Genomic DNA, 27201 nt, shown 5'->3' with positions numbered 1-27201 from the left:
AGTTGCTCACATTTTGCAACAAGAAGGAAGCCAGTGCATGCAGGCTGAAGGATGATTTACAAGTGTGCTCTGTTATCACCATAAAAGGAGGAGAGGAAATCTGATGGCCAGAAATAGAACCACCGTAAATTAACTAGGGGGGGAAAAAGCTAGAGGATTATACGATAAATGAAATGGTTAGTGTAAAGATGGGCATGTAAAAATTGGGCCAAATAATGGAATATCAAATTAACATGCAGGAAATCCATATAATGGAATCCATCCATATAATGGAAAAATGCTCAGTAAAAGACACTGTCAGGCACGAGCTGACCACTGAGATCAAGAAAACCCAAAATTACTGTCCTTGTACTATCAACTGCCTGTGAAGGAAGGATCAAGTTATTTCATCTTGCTGTCTTGGTCTGCAAATTAAAAGCAATGATACCTACCCACCTCTTAGGGCAACAGAGAACCATTTCATGTCCTGACAGTGCTTTAAACACTGCCCATGACATCCTGGCTCCTCTCAGGCTAGTGGGACTTTTCATACTGACTTAAACAGCACTAGGATTTTTGCTATAGAAATGTTGGCTGTTATTGTTTAAAAGGACTTTGAAGCCTTTACACTTAGTTAATTCCCAAATCAATTTGCTCAACTCAGTAAGCCAGGAAATAAGAGGGGGTGTGGAAATCCCACTCCACGCTTCCTGCCTTGCCTCTCACTGCCATGAGCAAAGAATCAGGATTTGACCCACACAGTTCTGCCTTCTGTGTTAGCAGAGAAGCACCAGGTTCACTGTTACACAGCTAAGCCGGATCATCATGTTAGCATTAACAGAAAACTACAAAGAATTAGCTATGAAAAATCCAAATAAACCTTGAAGACTTTCAAAAAGAAAAAAATGACATTTCTATGTTGCAACTTTTCCTACAGTAGGCGTTTTTCAATATCTGCCACAGAGAACTTACTGAAGACACATAAAGGACACAGATTTAAAAAAAATACAAGATCAAGAAATATCTCATGCTATCATTATTTCTTTTAATAGACATTTCAAAATGCAAAAGAAACTGTCACTATAATGAATCTAAAACCAAACATTCAGAAAAGCTGAAACAACGGACAAAACGCAAAGCAGTTTCTAGTATCAAACAATGCCACAAAATAACACTCTGCTGGCTCTATTATCAAGACATAACTTCATTCCAACATCATGGCTTCTCCATGTGTCAGTTAAGAAGTCAAAAGTTGTCAGTGAAAACCTCCAGAGTGCTTTACAGAAACTAGGGGGTGAAAAAAAAAAAAAGGGGGGGAAGGAAAATCCTAACTAATATATGCCAAATTCTTCTCAGAATAAATAATAAATCTCTCAATATATTACATCATACTTTGAGTGCAGTTGCAAAGTATTAAGAGTTCAGAAATATATGTAAAAACAGTAATCAGAAGCTTCAGCACCCCCATTTATCATCTAAATGTATGTTACAAGCAAGAAGTAAAAGCACAGCTTCGCTGTGAAGGAAGAAGGCATCAGCCAGTGCACTAGTAACAGCCACCAGGCTCTAGTTTCATGTGTCCCCATCATGATGAAATGGTTATGCAGTCCCTTCCCACCATATCAAGACACTATCTGCTGCATTTCAATTTTTACAAATTTTCGTTCCATTACTTCAAGATGCTGCAGCTAAAAACATGTCTAGACAGAAAAATGTGGTAGATTCTACCTCTGCTGTTCAAGTGAATGCGTTCACAAGTCTTAAAATGCAGCTACTGTATGATAGAGTTTGATGATAATCACAGCTGCTCGCAAAACATCTGAAGTGAGAAGTACCAAGTCAGACTTGAAGCCAGTCTTGTGTCTTTGGTTTGAAGGTGAAGATAGCGTCATCCTCTGGAATTGCACTGACTTGATCTCCCAGCACAGTGTGCAAACTCCACGTGTTCTGACAGTGGCAGTTTCTAGTGAGAAAGCCATAATAACCTAGGACACTACATGGTTCATTTCATGAACCATTCATGATTCATTTTAAACCTGAGGCAGTGCAATGACTTCAGTACTGGTGTCAAGTTCCCCTTGGGGTGCTTGCAGCCCACCCACCTATGAACTTTTACGCAGCAGCAGATGCTTCCTAATGTCCTCCATTGACCTGCTGACCTTGCTCTGTGCTGCAAGGCTGTGGCAGCAGTTAAACTCCAAATTCTTTTCCTATTGTATTTAAGGTAGTGAAGTGCCTGAATTTCCTGACTAGTTAAATGCCTTCCATGAACATAAGGTATCAGTGTCATCAACCAAACCAGCTGGTAGTGTCTGACCAGGCCCCCAAACTGGACTTCACTAAATACATATAATTTATAGATTATAGGTACTTTATTTTAGATCTAAAATACAGATACTTTATCATGAATAGGGTAAGAGTCTCAAGATGAAAGGGTAAAATTCTGACTTGAAGTCAAAGGAAGCTGAAGTTTCTCAGTGTTTTAGTTAACCATTAAGTTTAGAAATACTGATACTGTTTCATCCACAGACATATTTCACATTGTAATGAATGTTTTTTCCTTTTTTTTTTTTTAATGTATGCAAGTAATCAGACTGAAAGGGATCACATTCAGTCACTCATACAGACACAATAAACCAGCTTTCACACCTCCAGAAAGCTGAGTTTCAACTTAGTATCAGTTCCAAAATGACAGTACCTTATATTCTCACAGGCAAACAAAAGCTTTACAAGTTACTTACTGTAACTTGTCACCCAGTTACCACTCAGTTTAACAGAGAGTGAAAGATCTCAAAGTCATGAAGTTCCCATAGGTGCAGTGAAATTACACAACTGAACAGACACTCAGTGAAAGACGGGGAGAACTTACAAGCTTTACTACCACTGATGATGTTAGATGGAAAAACCCCACTTGGGGACATCATTCCGCAGACAGACAGACACCCCAACTTCTTGCCTGATGGGTAACCACACATTTCATGAACAGTAAGCTCATGTACAAGTACAGACTATCAAAAGGACTGGGTGGCTTCTGGCCAGCCAAGAAGCCCATAATACAGAATCATAGAATGGTTTGGGTTGGAAGGGACCTTAAAGATCATCCATCTAGGTCCAAGCCTTCTGCCATGGCAGGGACACGTGCCACTAGACCAGGTTGCTCAAAGCCCCATCTAACCTAGCCTTAAAGACTTCCAGGGATGGGGCATCCATAACTCCACTGGGCAAGCTGATTCAGTGTCTCACCACCCTCATAGGAAATAATTTCCTCCTAATACCTGATCTAAATCTACCCTCTTCCCGTTTAAAACCATTACCCCTTGTCCTATTGCTACATGCCCTTATAAAAAGGCCATCCCCAGCTCTCCTCTAGGCCCCCTTCAGGTACACTCCAGCAGCTCCATGTCTTTATGTTGGGCACTCCAGAGCTGGACACAGCTCCAGGTGCCACCTCATCATAGCCAGTAGAGGGGGAGAATCATCTCTCTCGACCTGCTCGTCACACTGTATAGAGGGTACTGCATCAGGGAGCTTACATATTTGGGAGGAGGAGAAAAACCAGGGAGAGCTGCAGGAAGTCTGATAGAGGGGAAAAACAGGAGCATGCGTGAGGGGAAGGACGGTGCCTGGAGCTTTGCCGCTGGGGTCTCACATAGGATGAAACTGGGACCTGGTGCCATAGCAGTGGTAGTTTAGAGGATTCCAGATGAAGAGTATTAAGAGGCTCCCCTACTCACAGAACTCCTTATTTTACTCCCCCAAGCCATTCACCAGAAATTCCCTGGAAATTGCTGTTAGGACTAAGCAGCTTCAAACCAAACCAAAGCCTGTGCCTGTGTTACGCCAGACACACAACTGAAACAGCTAATGGAAACAAAATAATCACAGGCCTTATCCTCACAATCAAGAACATCACACAACATTTAGCCAACCAATTCAGACATGCTGTCACTTTATTTTGGCTATGCAATCAGCTCTACACAGTTGATCCATGTACTATGTGGGGACCTGCTGATGAAAGTGATATTTTGCAAAGGCAGAAATGTCTGTCCATATGGAGCTCATTGCAAGAACAAGCCTCTCTTTACACTCCTAGTTGGATTTCTCACTTATGCTCATTATCTGTTATTGAGCATTTGCAGGGAACTAATATTCTGAACCACAGAGCCAATTTCACTTTTAATGCTCTCCAAAGCATTTCTACTATTCCACTGAAGTGGTTCCAGGGATTTAAGTGTAAGAGGCATTTACTCCCTGTTGAAAAGATTTAAGTCTATGTTTTTCAAACTATTTTTCTGAAAAGTTTAAATTAACATCTGTGTCATCTCTGAAATTCCCTACACGGCTATTTGATGTATAATGAGTTGTTTGCCAGCATTCAATGGGACAACAGTGTTTCCATATAGATAAGATTTTATGTTCTTTATTTCAATCACGTCATGTGAATCTGAAAATGTAAACTTATCAAGTTACTGACACATTAAAAAAATGTTTGGAGAATGTGTTTAAATTAGAGGAATCTACTTCCTAAAGTGACACAATTCTTGATAATCTCTCTGCTTTTAGAAATACTTTAGTCTCAGTTGTAAAGTACTTCATACATAAAAGAAAATAAATTAATTCTTCACATGCAGTTTAAATACTCTTGTGGTAAAATATATCCCCTTGTAGGTGTCATTTATCTGGAGCTGCTCAGGAAGACAGTTTAGGTTAAAAAAAGAAAGCAAAACAATCAGAAAACTTTGAATACAAGGATTAATAATTAAACAGCTGCTAGTAACAGGTTATTGAATTGGAAAAACAAACTGTCAGCTGCAAAGAAATTCACAAATTTTTATAACCCAGGTAGCATGATATATTGAGCCTGAAAATTGGCACTATTTCTCCAGGCAGAAAAGTTTTCTTGGCAACAGCCCAAGTTAATACAACAGATCTCAGAACATCGCCATTTCCAGTCCACTGTTTCAGAGAAATGGAGAAAAAATCATAGGAAAAAAAAGACTTCACCCTTAAGAGGAAAAAAAAAAAAAATAATCAAGTGTTTTCATGCAGACAGCAAAAACAGGACTCCCAAAATGTTCATCTCCTCTTCCCTTCTTCTTTTAATCTTTTAGTATTACAGAGGTATTGCTATCTCTGTTTAATAAGCACATTTTCCTGAGTTCCAGCTCACACAGTTAATAAAATACACATTGTCTCAGAGATGTGCCAATACTGTAAGCACAAACTGCATGTTTTGTTTTGTTTTTTTTTGAAGTAACGTTTCATCGTATGGTTCACAATTACATTTTAATATTGATGTTGAAAGCAGCCCAAGAAAATGTGCACCTAGACTCTCAACTTTGGAATTTTACGGCTTCTCATCACTTGGTAATAGATTCTTCTTAGCCCCATTTTTGCTTTATCTGTAATACAGAATATTGCTCTGTTCTGTCAGAAAGCTCCTAGTATGGTCAGCTGTGCTAAAACTTGAAAAAACACGTGAAGATGCTCTATCAAAACCTAAGAATGGCTAAGATCTTAAGGAATTAGCAAAATCCATGTACAATTAATACAATTAATATTGCTCCCTACATTAAAGGAATGATACAGGCACCAAAAGGTTTTACAGTTATGAATGACAACATAGCCCTGAAGGGAGGGAGGCAAGAGGAGGAATTGAAAAGAAAGGCATGGGCACTTTGGAAAGCCTCTGAATAGCGATGGTGTAAGAAATGACCAACGTGCCATATACCATTGAAAAGAAGGAAAATTCAGATTTTGGGTGATAGATACTGGAATAAGGAGAGAAGAACCTTGCTAAGCAAATGCCAGTTTGAGATTTCTGCTTTTCAGTGTCATTCCTGTTCTTCAAATGGTGCTGCCTGCCAGCTCACAGAAGGATGAGATGAGTGCCAGAGCCTCACACGGTGGCAGGAAGAGCACGGATGGGAAGCAGTAGGAGGCTGGGACACCCCCTCTCTTCAGCAGCAGCAAGCTGTTAGGTCTGTTCAGCCTGCCTCATGGATCTTCACCCTTCGATTCTGCTCTAAGTCAGACTCAATAAATCCTCCCTCTGTTTTCCTACACACCTTCTCTAGCACAGAGAATGACCGTGAGCAAAGGGCAGGGCTTGTTAAGGTGGAGGGGAGCTGCATAAAGCAGGGCAGATGCACCCAGGAGGAATATACTCCCCAGGGAGATGCCTCAGGAAAGGGAGAGGTGGGAACACATATTCCCAGTCAGATGAAAGAAAGCCTCTGGTGGTTGGTGCCTCTAGTGCTTCTGGAATAGAACTCCCTAGCCATTAACAGGAGCACATTTCTTTGTATGCTTTTCCTTACTCAATTAACATAGAGCCACTCATCTTCAAATCATATTAAAAATATTAATGTACTATAAATAAACAATCTGAAACCAAGTGAGGACTTCAGCACACACTCTGTACATTTTTATGTCACAGACAAACTAAAATCAAGCCAGGAAGAGATGCTGGCTTGAAGAGATGCTTCTCAGAGAGGGGTATTTCCTGGCTGTTCAGTCTCTGCATCTTACTCATGCAGCAGAACTTGCAAGGTCTAAAAATAAACTTGCTTTCAGATAAAGCTCAATGTTGTAAATTTCAAACACACAGAAGAAGGTTCATAAAGACAGCATGGAAAATATTGTATTATCATAAAGAGAACTCATGTTTGAAGTTTAAAGAAAAAACTTCACAGAGCACATGCTTCTTGCCTGGAACAGGTCAGATCAAGATTAATGGTCAGGTAATGTCACAGCTTTTGAGTGCATGCAATGTATATCCACTCTACTCTTAATTTAAACAAGCAGGATCATTTTGCTTTAAATAAAGAACATCCGTTCTCTGTTTCATCTTTCCTGAAAGTCTTTTACATTCTATTACAGTATTTTAAAATTACTAATCCTGCTTAGTTTTTCTTCCCTTTGAGTAGCTGAGTGTCAGTGACGCCTTACTACACCATCCAATTACTGTTACATTTTCTGACTCTCTAAAAAGCTTTTTCATTGAAAACAATACCACAGCTAAGTGACAGGACTTCACTAAGCTTGCTTAGACCACATCAGTCCACACTTATTAAAGTCCTTCATTAACACTTGCTGACTCGGCTTCTGAATCTATCACAGCCAGCTGTGACAAAGACATGCAATTTTAGGGGAATGCTCCAAATCCTTCCTAGTTTAAAGTTTGCCTACTCTGGCTAAAATAAATAAATAAATCTAATTGTACACGTTGTCTTGGTAAACCATCTCGATCCAAATTCCAAAAAGTGAGACCTCCCCTCCCAGGTTCCTTGGGTGCAAAAGCAGACTGGCTGGCCCTCAAGCAGCACTGGTGCTGGTGACAGCAGCGTGACATCTGAAAGGACAGTTTCTGCTAGCTTAGAGCCTGATAAAACCAAACAAAACCCAGCTTCAACTACCTAGGTTCTACATTTAGAATGATTCTTCCTGTCAAGAACTATTATCTGCTCCCTATCTATGATGAACAGACACACGTACTCACACATTCGCACATAGTTTTTACAGTTTGGACATTTTTAATGGGTTTGTAACTGTAGCTAGTGTTGATACACATAGTAGGAAATTTTGACAGGACTGATAAAACCTTCAAAATCTGATTTTTAAGTCACCCTGGAGGATACATTAAATCTTGCTAAAAGGAAGCTAGCTAAATGGGGAAGAAGCTAAGAGAGTTAAACCTTCCCAGGCAGTACGGTAAACAGAGATACCGTGCTGGAGGCTGAGAGCAAATATGTGCCACGTAGCAAAAAAAGATTTGAGAAAGTGGAAAAGGAAGCCAGTGTAGCTGAACTGCAGGGTATGAGAGGTTATCAGAAGCAAGAAAACATCCTTCTGGAGTTGTGTCCAAATAAAGGAAGTAGAAAGACTCATGAGCTATTGCAGGTTAAATGGGAAAATAATAATAACAATAATAATAATAACAACAAGAACAACAACAGCAATTATAATAAACCACTAAAAAAAACACCCAAAAAACCAACCAACAAACAAACAAAACACCACAAAAAACCCCAAAGCAAACCCAAACCACACAAGAGCAAGTCAAAAGACAGCCTGAGAAATGACAAGCAAAAGACATAAGAATTAAAAATTACCACTTTTTCATGTTCAAATGCAAAGCCTGCCAGTCTGACTAATAGATGGTCAAGCAATAAAAGCAACACTTACAGTAGAAAAATCAAGTACTTTGAGGTCTGCATATGAGAACCTAGAACTTGGAGAAGCTGCCATGTCAGAACATTTATGAGGGACTAGTTGGATCATCCATTTCAAAAAGAGATTCTGGTGGAAAGGCTACAAAACAAACATATAGAATCACAGCATAATAGAATTGTTTGGGTTGGAAAAGACCTTTAAGATCAGAGCCCAACCGCTAGACCAGCATTGCCAAGTCCACCACTAAACCATGTCCCTAAGCACCACATTGACACGTCCTGTAAATACCTTGAGGGATGGGGACTCAACCACCTCCCAAGGCAGCCTGTTCCAGAGCCTGACAACATTTTTGGTGAAAAAAAAATTCCTAACATCCAATCTAAATCTTCCCTGGTGCAACTTGAGACCATTTCCTCTTGTCCTTTCACTTGTTACTCGGGAGAACAGACCAACCTCCACCTTGCTACAACTTCCTTTCTGGTAGTAGAGAGCAGTAATAGGAACAATTAAAAACAATACTAGCAGACACATGGTAATACATTAGGCAAGTAAACACAGCTCTCATAAATGCATGAAAATACAAGGAACAAAAAAGAAAAGCAAATAATACGAAACAGAGAACACTTCAATTCCAGTGCAATAAATTTAAGACGCATCCATCCCTTGATGACTGTTTTAATCTCTGTTCCATTTTTATAAGATTAGATGAGGACTGGAAAAGAGTAATAGAAGACAATGTGAATGACCAAAGATAATGTAGCCTGTCACATACAAGGACTGGCCAAGTACCCTGTGATTCTTCAGGCTGGAAACAAATTGACCATGTCACCTTGATAAAGGGCTCTATGCTTCTTAAGATTTCACACATGAACAAAAAAATTCATTGTCACTGTTTCTTCCACTAAAAAGAGATAGGGTGCATAAAATGAAACTCACCAATGACATGTTCAAAAGCAAGTGAAAAAGGCATCTTTTTGCATACAACATTCAAACTCCAGAGCTCTTTGACACAGAAAGCTCCAAGTTTACATGGGTCTACAGACCAACTAACCAAATTAATGAAATAAAATCCAAGAATAAAATATAGCTATTAAACTTCAGAGTCCAGCTGTTTGTCTCAGGAGGTTCCCAAGCCACAGATGCCTGGATGCTGACAGAATATTCTGCATAAATTTACTCTGCACCTTCATCCTGTTCTTGCATTCTCTCCTCAGCATTTGCTGGTAGCTGCAGGTGGAAAGAAGATGCAGGGCTACAGCTGAGCCTGTGGCTGATGCTGTACAGCTCTTCCTGGGCAAACATGCTCTAGCCACTGTTCCGGTTGCTGAGATTTAGCCAGCTGCCCAGCACAGGCAAGTATCTTGCAAAGTGACCAAGAACAGGGAAAATACAAGGGTCACAAAGTCATCTTAAAGGAATATTGTTTGTCCTCCTTCATACTTTTTCAGCTCACCTACCCTCTGCTGTGCTTATTCTACTATTTCCAAAGGCAGGGAAATCAAGGACCAGCATGAGCAAAGCATTGTGAGGAAGTGATGCTAAGGGCTGAATGCGGTCTCTTCATACTTGTACCATGATAAGGATGATTTTTATTTTCCTCTTACAAAGGCTGTCCAAAGAAAAATTATCCCTGATGTTACAAGCCCAACAGCAATACTGCAGGTTCATTCAGTAGCACATCTGTTTTGATTCCCATTTGCACTGATGAGGACTTTACACTACTCTGACAGTTCAACTAGTCCTAGAAGTTAACTTCTCATAGAAAACGTAAAGCTAGACTGTCTGATGGTGCAACCCAGCTGAATTACCCCAAGGTTTGGATCCTTAGGATCACAGATTATATAGACTGGTGTGTTTATTAGGCAGAAGGGTGGAGGTTCTGGGAGGAGCAATGGGACTAAAATATAGTTTGGTTTCAAGTAGTAACCTCACCACAAAACTCTTTAGCTCTTGGTATTTCAGAAAGCTGTTTCAGGCCTGAAGGTGAGTTTTCCATTATTTCTTAGAGCTCCCTCAAATGAGAGCTGGCATGTCCCACTACTTGGACTTCAGGCTCCAATAAATCACAGGACACAGTAAACTGAGCTGACTATGGAGTCTTACCCATAAGATCATATTTCTTTAAGTTTGTCACAACCTGGCAGGTTATCAGAAAGAAAATGCCCTTGCTAATGTACTTATGAGATCCTTAGATACACAAAAAATCCTGAAGTCATTCCTGCATAACATCACACAATAAGACGTAGTATCTGCAAGTTAAACATATTCATGGTGAGGAAACAAATCTCTTAAAATAAAATATGCAAATGCTTTCAGGCTTGCATGTCGTTGACACTTGGAAAGGTTCTGTGCGCCCACGATGTTTCTCCTTTCAAGGGTGGCAGGGGACACGTCCAAATCGTTACCTCAGCAGCTGCTATTCCAAATGGTGCTCAGAAGCCCCAGAAATGAACAGCATCCACTTCTTTAAGTATGTAGCAGTGAACAAATCTGTTCTGAAATGTTTACTAGGGAACTGTCTGATCATCAAGGATAGCGAAAGTCAGTATCAGACAGACTAAGTAACTGTCAGAACATAAATCCAGGATAACACTGTTCATATCAGTGACATTACTTGCAGTTGCTTAACTGGTTTAAGCCAAAGTCTACCTAACTCCAAGCCTGAGCAGAGCTTTACATTTTGAGGGACAGAGTACATGAGAATGAAGGGAAAAAACAGAAATAAATCTATGTAAATTTTCCTAAGACAAAGCATGTCCTAAACTGATTGTATCAAGAGAACAAACAATCCATAAGACAGATGTGTGTCGTAAAACAAAAATAAGGTAAACTACACTATGGGGGAAAAAATGTCATAAATACATAATTTATTTGGGCCAAAGGTCCCAATGAGTTCCAAGGGGTGACCTCAATTAATTCCCTAATGAATTGAGAATGTCTCCTTAAAAATCTTCTATTTTTACTCAAAGTTCACTTTAACTTTAATCCCTGGTAGTAGCTGAGTGGTTCCATTTTTCTGCCTAATTTCTTTCATGTTATGAAACAGGTGCTGTGAAGATTAGTTCAGTATTTACAGAATGGTGAAAAAAGATTTTTTTCCATTTCTGCTATTATTAAGCTCTTTATTATGTATTATAGTATTTTTTAAGTTAACATATTTCTCACAAACCCTAGACACTGACAGAGTTTTTGTCTCTAATACATATCTTTTTCAGATTAATTTCTGTACTTTTGTTTTCTAGACACTCTGGATGCCTTTGATCAATATGTTGCAGCCAGGAGTCAATGTGCAGTCTTCTAAAGCTGAAGAGGTGAAGCTGAAAGCCTTTTCCTGTAAAGTGAAAGTAAATTACACTACTCAATTACACTTACAATAATTTTATATTGAGTTTTTTCTTCTTTAATTTTTTAAAAATCTGTTTTGATAAGCTTAACATGCATATTGATAAGATGGATCAATTATTTTTTCTAAAAAATCAACCTGAGCCAGACTCCCTCTCATTTCCATCATGGAGACTACAGCTCTTGCCAATAACTTTGAGTAATATAAATTTAAAATTACACTCTTCAGTGAATATATTTATTACTGTCATATCTGAGCAAGAGGAAGCAATTGCAATACCAAGTGATGACACATACTCATCAAACCAAAACAGATCAAAGGATCTGAAACAAATACAAGACAGAAAAGGCTTTCATGAGCCAAAGCCCTTCGCAAGCAGTTCTTTGAAGACAATGTGCCTCCTTCCTTCTTAGTTAACAGAATTAAAGAAGAAACAGCTCACGGGGGGCAAATTCCTTCTACTTTCCTAAACATTCTTGTTCATCTTATTTTTTTAAACATACAGACACATTCTGATACATTCAATTAATAACAGCATGTCAAACCTCCACTTTTTTGACTGTAGTTTACACCCACTGCCCTCATGCTTCTAGCATTCTCCAAGATACATGATTTTTGGGCCCCAGACTGTCATTTATTCTATATTTATACAACTACCAACCTCCCTGTGGCTTTTTCACACAATCTTTCTATAAATGCATGTCAGCATAAACAAAACAACAGTAATTATAATATCCTGTTCAACAACATTCAGCGAAGTTGATCTCCAATCCTGACGGCACCTCTTACGTGCATGATAAAAACGCTTCTAATAAGGACCTGTTCTGGTTAGCAAAGTTTTACTCTGAAATGAATCATCTTTATCTTTGTGTCATTTTAGACTTTTATGGTTTAACCTTCACATGATCAGCTCCTGAGCTAAATAACACCAAACTAAAGAAAATAAGAAAAAAACCCTTGAATATGGCAGGTTCAGGTTTAAGTTTCTGATGTCAAAAATATATTATGCCTCTGAAAAAAAGGTAGCAATGAGCTTTCAAGAATACATCAAGCAGAAAGGAAACAGAAAGAAAAGGGAAGCTTAGCATTGCTTGATTAATTAGTATAATTAATGCTGTATTTCTACACCCTTCAAGTCAATGATCTACATCACTATAACTTAGTTGAATAGTGTTCAGAAACAGTTGTTCCAGAATAACCATTCCATAATGTTTCCATGTATGAACATGTTTTTCCTTATAGCTCTTAAGATCTTTTTTGAAATATATATTAAAAGGTATACAAAAAGGATGCAGACAGGCTAGAGAGGGTCCAGAGAAGGGCCACAAAGATGATCAGAGGACTGGAGGACCCGCCATATGAGGAGAGGCTGAGAAAACTGGGTTTGTTCAGCCTTTAGAAAAGAAGGCTTTGGGGAGACCTTACTACCATGTTTCAGTACTTACAGGGTGGCTACCAAGAAGATGGAGACTCCCTATTTACAAGGAGTCACATACAAAAGACTTGGGGTAATGGGAACAAGTTGTTCCTGGGAAAATTCTGATTGGACACACCAGGTAAATTTTTCATCATGAGGACAGTCAAACATTGGAACAGTCTCCCAAGGGAGATGGTAGATTCCCCCACAATGGACAGTTTTAAGTCTCAGCTTGACAAGGTGCTGAGATACCTCATACAAGCTATAGTATTACTGAGAAAGGTTGGACCAGATGATCCTTGAGGCCTCTTCCAACCTGACATTCTATGAAATAATTTTTATGTGCAAACATGCCCATATATATCCTGTACAAATCTGCCAAATTTTGTAGTTCTAAAAGAAATCACACAGTACATGTTGATTTCTTAAGTTGCCAGTGCTTAAAGATTTACTGTTATATTAATCAGTAAAAGTAATACACTTAACTCTTTGGTTTTGGATGTAAACTTCATTCATTTTTTCAAGCTTATTTTTAAAATCAAGGGCATAAGGCAATGTAACAGGTTTGGGAGGAAAATTCCTTTTTCTTTTTTTTCTTGGAGGTTACTAAATGTCCTAATCCATCACTTCTGAAAAGAAATAAACCAACTGCTTAGCAGGCTACAATAGCACTACCCAGCAGTGGTCCCCAACAGCAGGCCCAGAAAACTCCTTCCTTTTGTGTTCACAATACTTTTTAAAATTGCAGGTGCTGCATCAATGAAAATGCAGCTCTCAGAGAGTTCCATGAAAATCTGAAACCTCCTATCCTAGAAATCATGTTGTACTATGTGTGTACCTTAAATGTTACTGTGGCATTGGATGCTTCTTCACTTTGACAGTCAACTGTTGGTTCAATCAGAGGAAAAAAGGCTATTACATAATTTTTCATGGCCAGTGTTGCTTTCAGGTGTGCCTTAGAGCTTCCCTGCTCAAGCATTCCCCCAGAAACACCAGATAAAGCCTTAATTCAAAACTCAACATTTTGTAACAAGCCTAATTTTTTTTCTCTCCCCCACGTGCACTCCTCTACTGCCAAAATAACCACAGGTTCTACATTAACCCCTTAAAATTCTCTCTCTATTAAATAACATGGGCTGATACAGCAACTTGCTTTGTAAACAGAGTTCAGGATCCTGTATTCTTCTCTCTATACAACCCAAATAAAAACATCTCGTCTTCTTCTCTACATAATTTCATTAATTCTCACCAATCTGACATCTATTTACCTTAAACCTCCATTTTTTCCATTTTATTTCTCACTGTTTTGCTGATTTAATGCTCTTTTTAGTGTCATAATGGAATAGGAGAAAAAGAACACACCTGTCAATCACTATTTCCATAGCTTTTATTTGTCTCCCAGCCTCAAGGGCTCGCTCAGGAGCACTGAAGTTTCATCCAGGGCAGCCACTCCTGTTTAAGTAATCATTTACTTCTATTCTCTAAACTCAAGCAGAATTTCCAGCATACATCAATGTGTTAAGACAAAAATGAGCATGAGGCAGCTTAGAATTGAAATCTGTCTTTCCGTTTTTGTTAAGACACCAACGGGTTCAATATTCTTTCTGTAAGTTCACAACACAAAGCAATATAACTACACACTTCAGACTGCAAAATAAAACAAGTACCGAGCTATCACAGCACGACACTAAAAGCTGTCCATCATCTTGGTTTGCCTGGCAGGGGATCAGGAGCTATGGAGAGTGTGCTCACTCAAGAAGCAGGTATTTATATAAATTATCTATCATTTAAGTCTTGTGCATAATCATAGGAAAATCATCACCAATGAATTTACATGTTCTATAGATATTTGATGTAAATGCACTGAATATTAAATATGTTATGTACCAGGAGGTACTTGAGGAGGGGAGGCTTACTATGTAGCCTATAATAATTTGCCCCATCATAACAGGATATGCTGCTTTAATGAAAACTGCTTTAAAATACTCAGATAAGCAACTACCCAGTCCTGGCAAGCTGCTGATTTAGTACCTCAATGCAGTAGCAACAGAAGGTACCAAGCAGCTTGAAGGGTCAGGACTTAATACCTTGTGCTTACAAACAGTTTTTTGTTTGGGGTTTTTTGGTTGTTTTTTTTAATAGAATTTTCTACAAATAATTAATTCAGCTTTAAGATATTTCTATGCACTACATAAATTTGATTACAACACTCAGGCTCTATAAATAGAGTCCTAAGTCTCGGAATTTTGAAGAACATTTTATGAAATACTCTCCTCTAGATCTTAGAAGCTCATTAATTGCTAGCCTCAACACTGGAATCAAAAAGAATGAAATGTGATCCAGCTACCGATGGATCATAAATCCAGATATGTCATAAGTTCATAAAGTACAGGAGAAGGAAATGGTTCTTCAATCAAAAGAAGAAAGAGGGTTTCAGACAAATCTATATACTGTTCTATACAGCACACTATTAATAAGATTTTCCTATTAGGCCCCCTTGCAACATCGGTGTGGGTTTTGGTTTTGTTTTAACCTGCAACACAGAATGTCAACATCCCATATTTCAAACACACCCCAAATTCTTCCTGTCTTTTAGGAATTCTTGCCTGTAGAAAGCAGGACCTAGAAGCCACAGCATTCTGACTCAGCAGTAACTCTACTGGCTACATACAGAAGAACAGCAATTACAGGTCAGATTGGTAGATTATCTCCCACAGTGATTATCAGTGGACACCTGAACAAGTGTAAAAGGATGCAGCAGGAACGAATCATATATATTTCACCATTTTCCCAGCCTACTTCCAGCTCACAGACTTCAGAAAGAGGTGATATTGTTGTGTTGAACAGCAGTGGATAAATCTATCTCCTGTAAAGTTATCTAAATGTGCCAGAAGCCCATGTCAACCACTAGCATTCCTACTTTTTTTATGCTAAAGCGGTTCACAGTTGATATCTGCCTCTTTGCTAGGATGCACCTAACCCTGAACTCATAACCAGGATAGGATGGTTTACTGCTAAGCTACACATGCTTGCAAACATTGTTAACTGCTTGAGAAGTGGGAGATACAAGGACTGACAGGGCCACAGCACTGTATAATGTGCACAAATAGCACACAAAGGTAGGGTTCAGCCACACACACAAACACAAAAAACCCCAAATCAGCTGCCTTTAACAGCAACAAGATAAGAAACCATGGAAAAGCTGAAACTGGAATATCTGTCTGGGTCTCTCATAATCATAGAATCACAAGATGGTTTATGTTGGCAGGGACCTTAAAGATCATCAGGTTTCAACCTCCCTGCTATGAGTAGAGAGACACCTCCCACTAGACCAAGTTCACAAAGCCTCATCCAACCTGGCCTGAAACACCTTCAGAGAGAGGGCTTCCACAACCTCCCTAGGCAACCTATTCCATGCCTTACTACCCTCATGGGGAAGAATTTCTTCCTGATGTCTAACCTAAATCTACCCTCTTTCAGTTTAAAACCATTACCATTTGTCCTATCAATACCCTCTCTGGTGAAAAGCCCTACCCCAGTTTTCCTGTAGCCCCTTCAGGTACTAGAAGGCTACTATAAGGTCTCCCCAAAGCTTTCTCTTCTCCAGGCTGAACTGGCCCAACTCCCTCAGCCTGTCTTCATAGCAGAGGTGCTCCAGCCCTTGGATCATCTTTGTGGCCCTTCTCTGGGCCCCCTCCAACAGCTCCATGTCTTTCCTGTGCTGAGGGCACCAGAACTGTATACAGTATTCCAGGTGGGGTCTCACCAGAGCAGAGGGGCAGAATCACCTCCCTGGCCCTGCTGGCCACACTTCTTTTGATGCAGCCCAGGACGCAGTTGCTCTCTGGCCTCCAGCACACAGTGGTGGCTCACGTCGAGCTTCTCATCAACTACCACCCCCAAGTCCTTTTCCTCAGGGCTGCTCTCCAGCCATTCTTCCTCCAGACTGTATTTGTGCCTGGGGTTGTGCCGATCCAGTTGCAGGACCTTGCAGTTGGCCTTGTTGAACTTCATGAGGTTGGCATTGGCCCATCTCTCCAGCCTGTCACAGTCCCTCTGGATGGCATCCCTTCCCTCTAGGGTGTCAACCACACCACACAGCTTGGTATCATCAGCAAACTTGCAGAGAATACACTCAATCCCACTGTCCGTATCTCCAACAAAGATGTTGAGCAGCACTGGTCCCAATACTGACCCCTGAGAAACACCACTCGTCACTTGCCCCCATTTGGACACTGAACCTTTGACCACAACTCTCTGGGTGTGGCCATCCAGCCAACTACTTATCCACTCAGTGGTCCATTTGTCAAATCCATGTCTTTTCAGTTTGGAGACCAGGATGTTGTGTGGGACAGGGTCAAATGCCTTGCACAAATTGGTCAGGTATGATTTGTCCTTAGTGAAGCCATGTTGGCTGTCACCAATCACCTCCTTATTTTCCATGTGCCTTAGCAGATTTTCCAGGAGGATCTGTTCCATGGTCTTGCTGGGCACAGAAGTGAGACTGACTGGCCTGTAGTTCCCCAGGTCTTCCTTTTTCCCCTTTTTAAAAATAGGGGCTATGTATCTTTTTTCCAATCAGTGGGAACCTCACCAGACTGCGTGACCTCCCAAATATGATGGAGAGAGCCTTAACACCTGCATCTGTCAGCTCCCTCACGACCCATGGATGGACCCCATCAAATCCCATAGACTTGTCACCTTCAGGTTCTTTTGATGGTCCCCTCATGCTCTCCCCTTCACTTTGTGGCACTCTACCTAATTTATCAAGGAATTAAGGTGAAAGTCATACAGCTTCACACAGTGGAAAAATAGTGTAACAGATACTCCAGGACTTCTGATGGCAAAGTTAACAATGAAAGAGCTGTTGGACTTGTTTTGCTTTTGATCACCACACAGGAACTCTGGCATGTTGTACATCACTGCAGCAGAAGAACCACCTTCTCCTAGGAACTGCTGCCTGCCTTTGCAATGGGTATGCCAAGTATGCCTGTATATGATGTGTGTTTGCCATTTTTCTTCCTTGCCGTAACACAAAGTCAAATATTTAACCAACTGATCTGCCAAGGTAAGACAATTTTTTAGCAATTAAACATCTGCCCAACAAGATTAATCTACTTTACAAACTAGGTTCTCCATCTCTTCTAACGTTCTTTTTTTTCCTTTGATGAAATAAAAAGTGTAACACCACAAACCATTAAGTATTGGGGTTTTTAAAAGCTATAAGCAATGTTTAAACAGCCAACAAGATGGTGAGAAGGAAGGAGAGGAATAGCTACATGGCAAGTTTGTAAGAAGAAACTGAGACATGTGACTTGACACACAGGTCGCAGCAGGTGACACATGATTTACTGATGAGAAGAAAGGGCCCACCTAGTACTTCCTATGCTGTCAGTAACAATACTGTACTGAAGACACCTGGTCCCAGGGGAATCGGACTGCCTGATAATGACATCCTCAGAACAGATGTCTTATTTACTGAACTAATTCATTTGTGATGACCTTGATCTCTAATACCAGAAGCAAGGCAAGCGACGCTTGCACATTCTTCTGAATTTTAAAAACCCTTCAACCTCTCCTTACCTTACCAAATGTATCAGCCCAGGCTGTCAAGTTTCAACCTATTCATGGGCAAACTTTAAAGCAGTTAATGTTACAAGGGCACTATTGCAACATCAGTTTCCTTATACCAGAATATACTCACTTCACAGCCCCAGGATTTGGATTATTGCTGAGTAAAACAGGATGATGAAACTATTATTGCTGAATTGCACATGATTCATAGTTTGTAATAACCACCTCAAAATGTAAAATTCAAATTTACATTCTCATCATCAAAGGTCACAAAAGACAGCAAGAATAGGTCATTATTCACAGCAGTTAAAATTACACATTTGCACTAGCTACTGTACATGATTTCAGATGAACTGTGACTACACCTGAAAAGAATGTGATGCATACAGAATTACAGGCTTACAGCTTCTTGTATAAATTCTGCTACATTTCCCTGCAACAAAAGCTTTTTCATGCAATATTATTGTGCCATTCCTTAACACACAGTACTCCAAATATTTAATCTCTTAAGTATCTCCTCCTCTTGTAGATGAGAACAAGCAACAACAGACTGGCTCCTCAGCATGGGAACACCTTCTGCCAGCACTCAGTGTTGCAAGCAAGGCAAATCCAGCCACTCTTGCCCTTTAGCCAAAAGTATGTATATAAACAAAGCAAATTCAAAAAAAAGACCATATTTCCTTGTCTAAAGCACCAGGTGCTTTAGACTTACTTATGCAGCATAACAGCCAAATTACTATAATCTGAAACATGTAAAACATCATGGGCATGGGCATACAAGAGAACTGCACATAATACTCATTAATGTAAAATATTCCTGCCTACAATAGCTCAGCATTTGGCATATCTAAGCCTCCTCAGAACCATCAAACAGAAGGCAAAAACTACTCAATTGAACCGGTATCCAAAAAGGTCATCATCATGACAGCATGAAAGACTGTTCTGCTGACCCTCCACATATGTCTTTGAGACAAGCAGGTCTGTAAGAAGAATAAGACTTTTCCTTTCAGAGTACCAATATAAGTTAAATTGTGAAGCAGACATGAATTGTAACAGTTTCCAGGCTACTTTATTCTCAGTAATCACAGCCTACACATTCAGTAACTAACTGTTGAACCAATCACTACATCAGAATGGAGTATTTTGGCATTTTTCCCTTTTGAATTTTTATTATTTTTAGTAAGAACGCTGAGTTCTATATAATCATCAAATACAAAAGACTTCAGCTTTAATTTAGAGCAAGAACACCCTGGCCAGCAGAAGCTTGGCATGAGGAACAGAAATAAAAAGAAATTTTATTGTCCTTTAAAAAAAAATCAAACATAGCACCTTATCAGCATAATGACAGAATTATTTAAATAGCTTTCATGTGCCATTTTCACAACACTATTTTTATTAAATCATTGAGAATAAACATCTATTTTCATTTACTAATCTTTTTCCCAATTAGAATCTCTCTGAATCTGTGTACAATAGTAATTTCATTTCTTCTCACTTGCTTGCATCTTAATTAAAATCAGCCTTTGTTGACTTCCATTTTTATAATATATCTGCCTATTTCACATCATAGCACCTTCATGACCCCAAGAGAGCCACAAGCCTTCAATATTTTATTTTGAACTTGTTAAGTTACTGGAACCATCAAAGATTTTTCTTCTTTCCTCAGTAAGCTGGTTTTTATCCTTCTCATAACACAGAGTATGTGTGAAAACAGGTAGTTGAGAACTATACTGCCTTCAAACAACATATCTGTTCACTTATTTAAAAAACAATTTTTTTTTTTCTTTCCATTTATTACAAGAATCAAATTAGTTTATGAACCATAAACTTCACTATCAATTAAATAAAGAACACTGCTTAAATGATACTTAAAGGCCTTTTCCCCTGAGCTTCAGGACAGAAAGACAGGTTTGGACTTTTGTTTTTAAAAAAAAATCATCAATCATTCGTGATTTTAAAAGAATTTGTAGCAGTTGTCTTCTACACAGGTATCTGACTTTACAAAAGCAGGGGGGATGTGGAAAGAAGCCATACCCTTTTATTAAAGCAGCTGACACAGCTGAAAAGTGAAAATACCCTGATGATGCACACAAACCCTTCTCCAGGCCTGCAGCAGAAAGCCTGTCTATGTGTTTGAACTCCATCACTCGGTCTAGTGGCAGGTATGACTTGAAATTCACACAGCACATAAAGAAGCAACAACTTAGATGTGAGGCAGGAAGGTGCACTGCTATCCCTTCAATCTCCATGTCTTCCTTAACACCCACAAATTTATCTTCAGAGCTCAGAGAAAACACAAAATCCTGGGTTTACATGTTTGCAAGTTCTCCCAGTGTTACCTCTCTTACAGCACAGACTCAAACTCAGACAAAGGTTTTGGCACAGTCCAGTTCCTACTGGAGAAAGCCAGGTTGCACACTATCATTCAGCAGACTCATATTTGCATCTACCTTCAGTGTGGACCCTTAGCTAACAGACAGCCCAAGCTATCTAACCTATCCATACATTGCAGGGAGGCCATCTGGCAGAAGACTTTTCAAGCAGAGCTCAAAGCCTTAAAGGCAGCTGGGATTTACAGGCACTTCATGCTGTAAATTTGCCCAGAAGTGTTCAAGGCCAGGTTGGATGAGGCTTTGAGCAACTTGGTCTAGTGGGCGATGTCCCTGTCCATGGCAGGGGGGTTGGAACTAGATGATCTTTAAGTTCCCTTCCAACCCAAACCACTCTGTGATTCTGATATGCTAGCTTTGGATGGCACAACTGTGCAGAGTCCGAGATGTCTGACATGTAGGATTACCACTGCATGGAGCCTAGCTGGGAAGCATGCTGGATATATTTTTGCTCCTGAGACAAGAAGAGCAGGCACAGCCACGAAGGTCTCTTCACCTAAGCTTGTATTTACATTCCAACAAGCAGAGCTTCAATTTCGTCAGTTGTTTACTATCAGTATTTGGCTACTGGGTGGAGGAAACTGCAGGCAGCTGGTGACAAAGTGGGAGAGGTAAATTATTTGCCAGGAAAAAGATGAAAAGTTTAAACAATAACAACAAAAAAGTATTAAAAAAGAAAGATCAGAATGAGTGAGAATAAGGGTCAATAGTAAGATGGGGATCAGCATGGGATTATGCCTATTTTAAGGGAAAGGCAGCAGGAAGGAAAGCATAGAAACATATACAGTTATCTTTAGAGGGTAAGAGAGAAAGAAAAGATGCTGCTTGTAGTTCAATCAGCACTTCATCTAGGGAAAAGCACAAAATTTAGGGGCTTTCAAGAAAGACAGCTAATAGATCACCTGGGCATGGTCTATAGAAGAGATTTTAGGAAAGTAAAGTGGAATTCCCAGTGGAAGTAATTATAAGTTTAGCACTTCATACGCAGTGCAGATTTAGCCAAGGTCCAAAGAAGAATGCTTAATTTAACTGCTTATTATGGCCAACTTCTTCCCTCACTACAGGATGCCCCATTCTCCCCGGGCCACCTTCAAACACAACTGTCGGTAGTCAGAGAGCAGCTTAAGTTCTGTCACCAAAAGCAGAGAGCTATATATGAGGAAACACAACACAAATATCCACAGCTCTCCTGTAGATTTTGTTACCCGTGAGTGCTAGCTTACTGAAAAAAATCTTCCATAGGCTTCTGTCAGATGGGGCCCATGAGAAGTATCTAATATTACTGAACCTATAATTAGCAGCCTCACAGTGGCTGTTAAGATGAGTACCACAGACACAAGCTCTGAAGGAGAGACAGGTTCCCTAGCTGTGAAAGCAAAGGAGAAATAGGTTCATAGAATCATAGAATCACAGAATCCTAGGGGTTGGAAGGGACCTTGAAAGATCATCTAGTCCAACCCCCCCGCCAGAGCAGGGTCACCTAGAGTACATCACACAGGAAGGCGTCCAGGCGGGTTTTGAATGTCTCCAGAGAAGGAGACTCCACAACCTCTCTGGGCAGCCTGTTCCAGTGCTCTGTCACTCTCACAGTAAAAAAAAAATTTCTGATATTCACCTTAAACCTCCTATGCTCCAATTTGTATCCATTACTCCTTGTCCTATCACTGGTCATCACTGAAAAAAGCTTAACTCCATCTTCTTGACACTCACCCTTTACGTATTTGTAAACATTGATGAGGTCACCCCTCAGTCTCCTTTTCTCCAAACTAAAGAGATCCAGCTCCCTCAGCCTTTCCTCATAAGGGAGATGTTCCACTCCCTTAATCATCTTTGTGGCTCTGCGCTGGACTCTTTCAAGCACTTCCCTGTCCTTCTCGAACTGAGGTTCCTAAGTACAAATACTTGCTTTAATACTAGTTGATATCTGAAGTCACAGTTCTCCATGCGTGTTAGCTCCCCATCTGTACAACAGCTACAGCTGCCATGTCACTGTGCAGGTAGTGCTTATAAATGACTGTTCCAGCATAGAATCAAATTCTGGCCTTTCATGTAGACACAAGTTCAAGTGAAGACTAGAAATTCTGCTTGCACCTGTAAAGAAACATCAAGTGGGCAAGCAGAATACCTACACCATAAAATTCTTGGGCAGCTTCCTCACATTAAATATATTCAAACTGTTTAACATTTTTCCTCATTGATACCAACTGGTAAGAATTGAAATAGAAATGTTACATTGCAAATGGTCACTTGCAGCAACACATTCTCAGGCTTCAGCAGTCAGCATCCACATGCAGGCTTCCCCTCTACCCCCTGGGGCCTAATGTTACTATTTTGTTCCTACAACACATCTGTGCTCACCTGTACAATGAATAAATGATTTTACAAAAGAAGAATAGAGGTGGACACTGTCTAAGGAAAGAGAACTATCTATATTTTAAGAAAGGTGGGTAAGAGATGGAAGAAATTATCCCTTTAAAAGGGAATGAAAATTCCCATCTGCCATTCAAACTCTTAATTTCCGCTATCACCACTCAGTCAATAAACCTTTATACTCCTTCAAAGATGGATTCTAGCTAACCCTTTTCTTTCCAAACAGAAAGAGCCTAACCAAATAGAGGCTATACCAAAATCTTGATGTGAATAGAAGGAGCCTGTAGATGCTCTGAGCTACTTTGTGTTCAGATGGGCCAGAATCTGGCTACCAACCACTTCAATTTGTCCTCATGCATATATGTGTCAGCTATGAACCCCAGACATTCTTAAAACAAAAAAGCCACCTATAATTTCTCAAGTATTATGTCCTACTCCTCAAACCTAATTACATATCTGAATGTTCTTGATACTAATTTGAGGATGGAAACAAGGCAGATCTTCCATTTTTACCTCAAAACAACAGCCAACCCTAACCATAGTCTCAAACTTGAATTATTTATATGCTCTTGAGATTAACAGTTTTATTTCTTCTCAGATTGCTTGTATATGAGCATATTTTTTAAACAACTGGAAATGGAAGATGTCTTCCTGAAGCTAAAAATGTATTTACAAATACAGTAACTGTTCCTAGATTACACGAGCAATGCTTTAATCTGGCTGCAGAAATTCCCTATGAGATGGACACATGCTAAACTGCTTTTAAAGATGGGAAAAAGATCCAGCAGCACATCACACAGCTTGATCAAGGCCAGGCATCAAGTCAATGGTAGAGCTCAGCCCTGCAGTGTGGTATTCTGCTATCAACCACAAACTTAACTTCCTTTTTCATTAGTAAAAGGTATTGTGATACTATAGCCTTCCCTCTTCTGTGGAATAGAAATAATTACACTATTTGGAAGTCCTCATATTGTTAAGTTAAACATATATAGAAATTCTACCAAATGAAATTTTAAAGCAAGACTGTTTGGTTAGATTATGTAAACAATATGCTCTAAGACTTGCTGAGTTCTGAGAACTGAAACCACAGACAGCCAAAATACAGCTGCACACAGTCAGATACGGTGTGTCTGCTAATACTGGAAACTTTATCATGCCGCCACAAATTTAACTTCTGATTAGTACGTGCACAGAAGAAATACTGAATATACTTGAACAAAACCAAAAACCACTCCAAGGTTGTAAGTTATGAAAGCCAAGGGCACTCAGTTATTTTATGAAGCACTTGACAATATTTATTAGTGGCATCCAAGGGCCTCAAGCATGGGCCAAGGCTCAGCTGTGCTCATCCTTGAGAAAATACAAAAGAAAAGATAAACCGTAAGCTGCTGTAGGTTGTATCTAAGGGCTTCATACAAAGCCAAAAGCCCTTACTTTTAAGTATGTACATCTAAAGCCCAACTGAAGCTCAGTTCCTCCAATAAATGTTAAGTTTGATGCTAGATTGACGTACTGAGTAGAGGCCACCTGGAGTTAAGCTCATACCAACTGCTCGGACGAAGGAACTCCCAGCTCTTCCCTGCAGTACAGGCATTCAAACCAAGACTGCAAGGGAGACACATCTGTCAGTTTGGGAGACAGATCCTGGAGCTTAGATACAATAAAGCCAGAGCGGATTCAGAGGCATGTACTCAGCATCCCTCCTCAGAAGTTGGAACAGTATGCAAAAAAGACCTTGAGACTTGTGAAGCAAGGAAGGTATGCACACAGAGAACATGCTTGGGCAGCTTAATGGTTACAGCACCAAGGAACAGAGTCCCAGGTGCCAGTCTGGGCTTCTAGGGTTGCTTCTGGTTTTATCACATAATTTAGATGTAAAAGCATACAAATGATCCTTGAAATAAAAATCACGTTGCCCAAACAAGTATCTTAACTAACAAGCTATTCAGTTGGTTTGCCTCTTACTTGTTTTCATTCTGGTCTTGCGACTCTTGCTTCGTGAACATGAACACAAGGTAGGATTTCTCATGCCTGCTTCTTTCAGGCACTTGCTAGCTAAGGCAATCAGGAATCACAAGGTTTGTGTTTTTATTAAAAGAGTTGGAATAAATATTTATTTTCAGGACCCAGTTCTTTCTTTAGATCTGGCTGCAAGTGTTGCATGCTGGAACAGTGAAATGGAGTAAGCTGTGTAAGGCACATGTATCTTCAAAATAACATAGCTGCTCATAGCCTTTTGAATTTGTTTATAATTTTCTGCAGTTGTACTGATAGTCAAAGGAGTTCGTCTGCTTTTCACAGCACATATTGCTATGTTTAAAAAGCACTCTTACAAACTCTGTATCTGGCACTCTCAAATAAAACAATGAGTCACAAGTCCCTTGAACCCCAAAGTTGTTCATCCTTCTATTTACTCCTCCAGCCCACTGGAATGCCAGGATATTACTCTCTGCCAATCCCTCATAACTTAAACATTGCAATAACTGCTCAGTGAGCTAAGAAGCAGGCAGGCAGTGGTACTATTCTGTCACTGCTTTCAATTTCAGACTGCCTCGCTCAGAAACGCACAGCAACTTTTCTGCCTTCCCGCGGCTCTGCAGCCAGCCAGCCCTCCCCGCCAGAGGGGCAGCAAACCCCACGACACCACCTCCCACCCCAGCACCCCCAAAACCCAGCACAAGCCACAGCTCCTCACACCCGCGCCAGGGCCCCGCGGCCAAAACCCTGGGGCGGTGCTGCACCTGGAGCGTTTTTTTTATATCCGGATCGGGATTTTAAGCGTCCCAGTATTCGCAGAAGTACTCAACACGCAGTGGGTGCCACGACGCCCCCCGAGGGGCACGCACGTCTAGCAGTCCCGGAGCAGCGGGGCAGGTGCTGCTCAGGACCAGCGCAGCACGGAGCGCAGAGGTGCGAGGCGGAGCCGCTCCTGCCCCACGGGGACCGCGCAGAGGACGGCCGTCCGCAGGGCCAGGTGGTCTCAGCAGGGCCAGGTGGTCTTAGCCGGGAAGGATGCTGCTCCCCCGGCCAGGGAGCCGGGCGCGGGGCTCCCCTCGCCCCACACAAAGGCACGAATGGGGCCCTGCCGAGCCTCCTCCGTCCCGGCTCCCCCCCTCGGCGCCGCCCGAGGGGCAGCCGGTCCCAGGCGGGGGCATCGCCTCCGCCCGGCCAGAGCCCCGCGGTGCGTGGGGACCACCGCAGCGGCAGGGCCGGGGGCGCGGGGGGCGGGCGGGACGCTCTGCGGACAGGTAGCTCCCTGCTAAAATGGAGGGAGGGGAGAAATGCGGCGCTCGCCGGAGAAACTTACCGGAGGAAACCGACGAGCCGGACAAACTGGAGTTGCTGGATGCGGCCATGGTCCCTCCTCCTCGCCCCTTAGCTGCGAGCCCCGCGTCGGCCCCCGCTGCTGTCCGGCCGCCGCTGCCGCCAGCCCATGGCAAAGTGCCGGAGCCGCGCCGAGCCGCCGCCGCAGCCGGCGCTGGGCTCCCCGCGCCGCCGGGGAGCGGGAGGCGGCGGTGCCCGCCGAGGCGCTGCCGGTCGCTCCGCGGGGCTGGGCGAAGCCGCTCGGCAGGTCAGGGAAAAGGCCCCGCGGCGCTCCCAGTGCCTCCCTCCGCCTGGGGAGCAGGGCTTACCTTGTGACGGGGACTGGAGAGCAGCCCTGCCAGCGCCTTCCCTCGCCTCCTCCCCTCCCTTCCCGTCCCTACCCTTCCCTCCGCTTCCCCGCCTCCTCGCGGGCAGCGCTGACAGCCCGCCGGGGAGACCCGCCGCCGCCCGCAGCAGCTCCCCTCACGCACACAAAGGAAGCGGCGGCGCTGCCGGCCGGGCTGCCAGCCCCGGCTGAGCGGGCAGGGTGGGTGCCGGGCGGGCGAGCCCCCGGCGGCGCGGCAGCCCCGCCGAGCGCCGGCCAAGCGCCTTTCCGCCCGCCGCCTGGCACGGCGCCGGCTGCCGCCGCG

General features: G+C 41.5%; 1 protein-coding gene across 1 annotated transcript in view; it reads right to left on the bottom strand.

Annotated features, from left to right (window-relative positions):
- The window catches only part of CHN2 (chimerin 2), a 164639-nt gene extending 137719 nt beyond the window's left edge, over nucleotides 1-26920 (bottom strand). The window contains exon 1 of the mRNA XM_051610520.1: nucleotides 26556-26920. Within this exon, the coding sequence (XP_051466480.1) occupies nucleotides 26556-26604 (49 nt within the window). The 5' untranslated portion in view covers nucleotides 26605-26920. The remainder of the gene's footprint in view (nucleotides 1-26555) is intronic.
- Between the last annotated feature and the right edge of the window lie 281 nt (nucleotides 26921-27201).

Source organism: Apus apus, chromosome 2 (assembly GCF_020740795.1).
Source record: "Apus apus isolate bApuApu2 chromosome 2, bApuApu2.pri.cur, whole genome shotgun sequence".
In the NCBI taxonomy this organism is placed as follows: domain Eukaryota; kingdom Metazoa; phylum Chordata; class Aves; order Apodiformes; family Apodidae; genus Apus; species Apus apus.
Note: the sequence above shows the minus strand (reverse complement) of the source record. Positions and strands in the feature narration are given on the sequence as shown.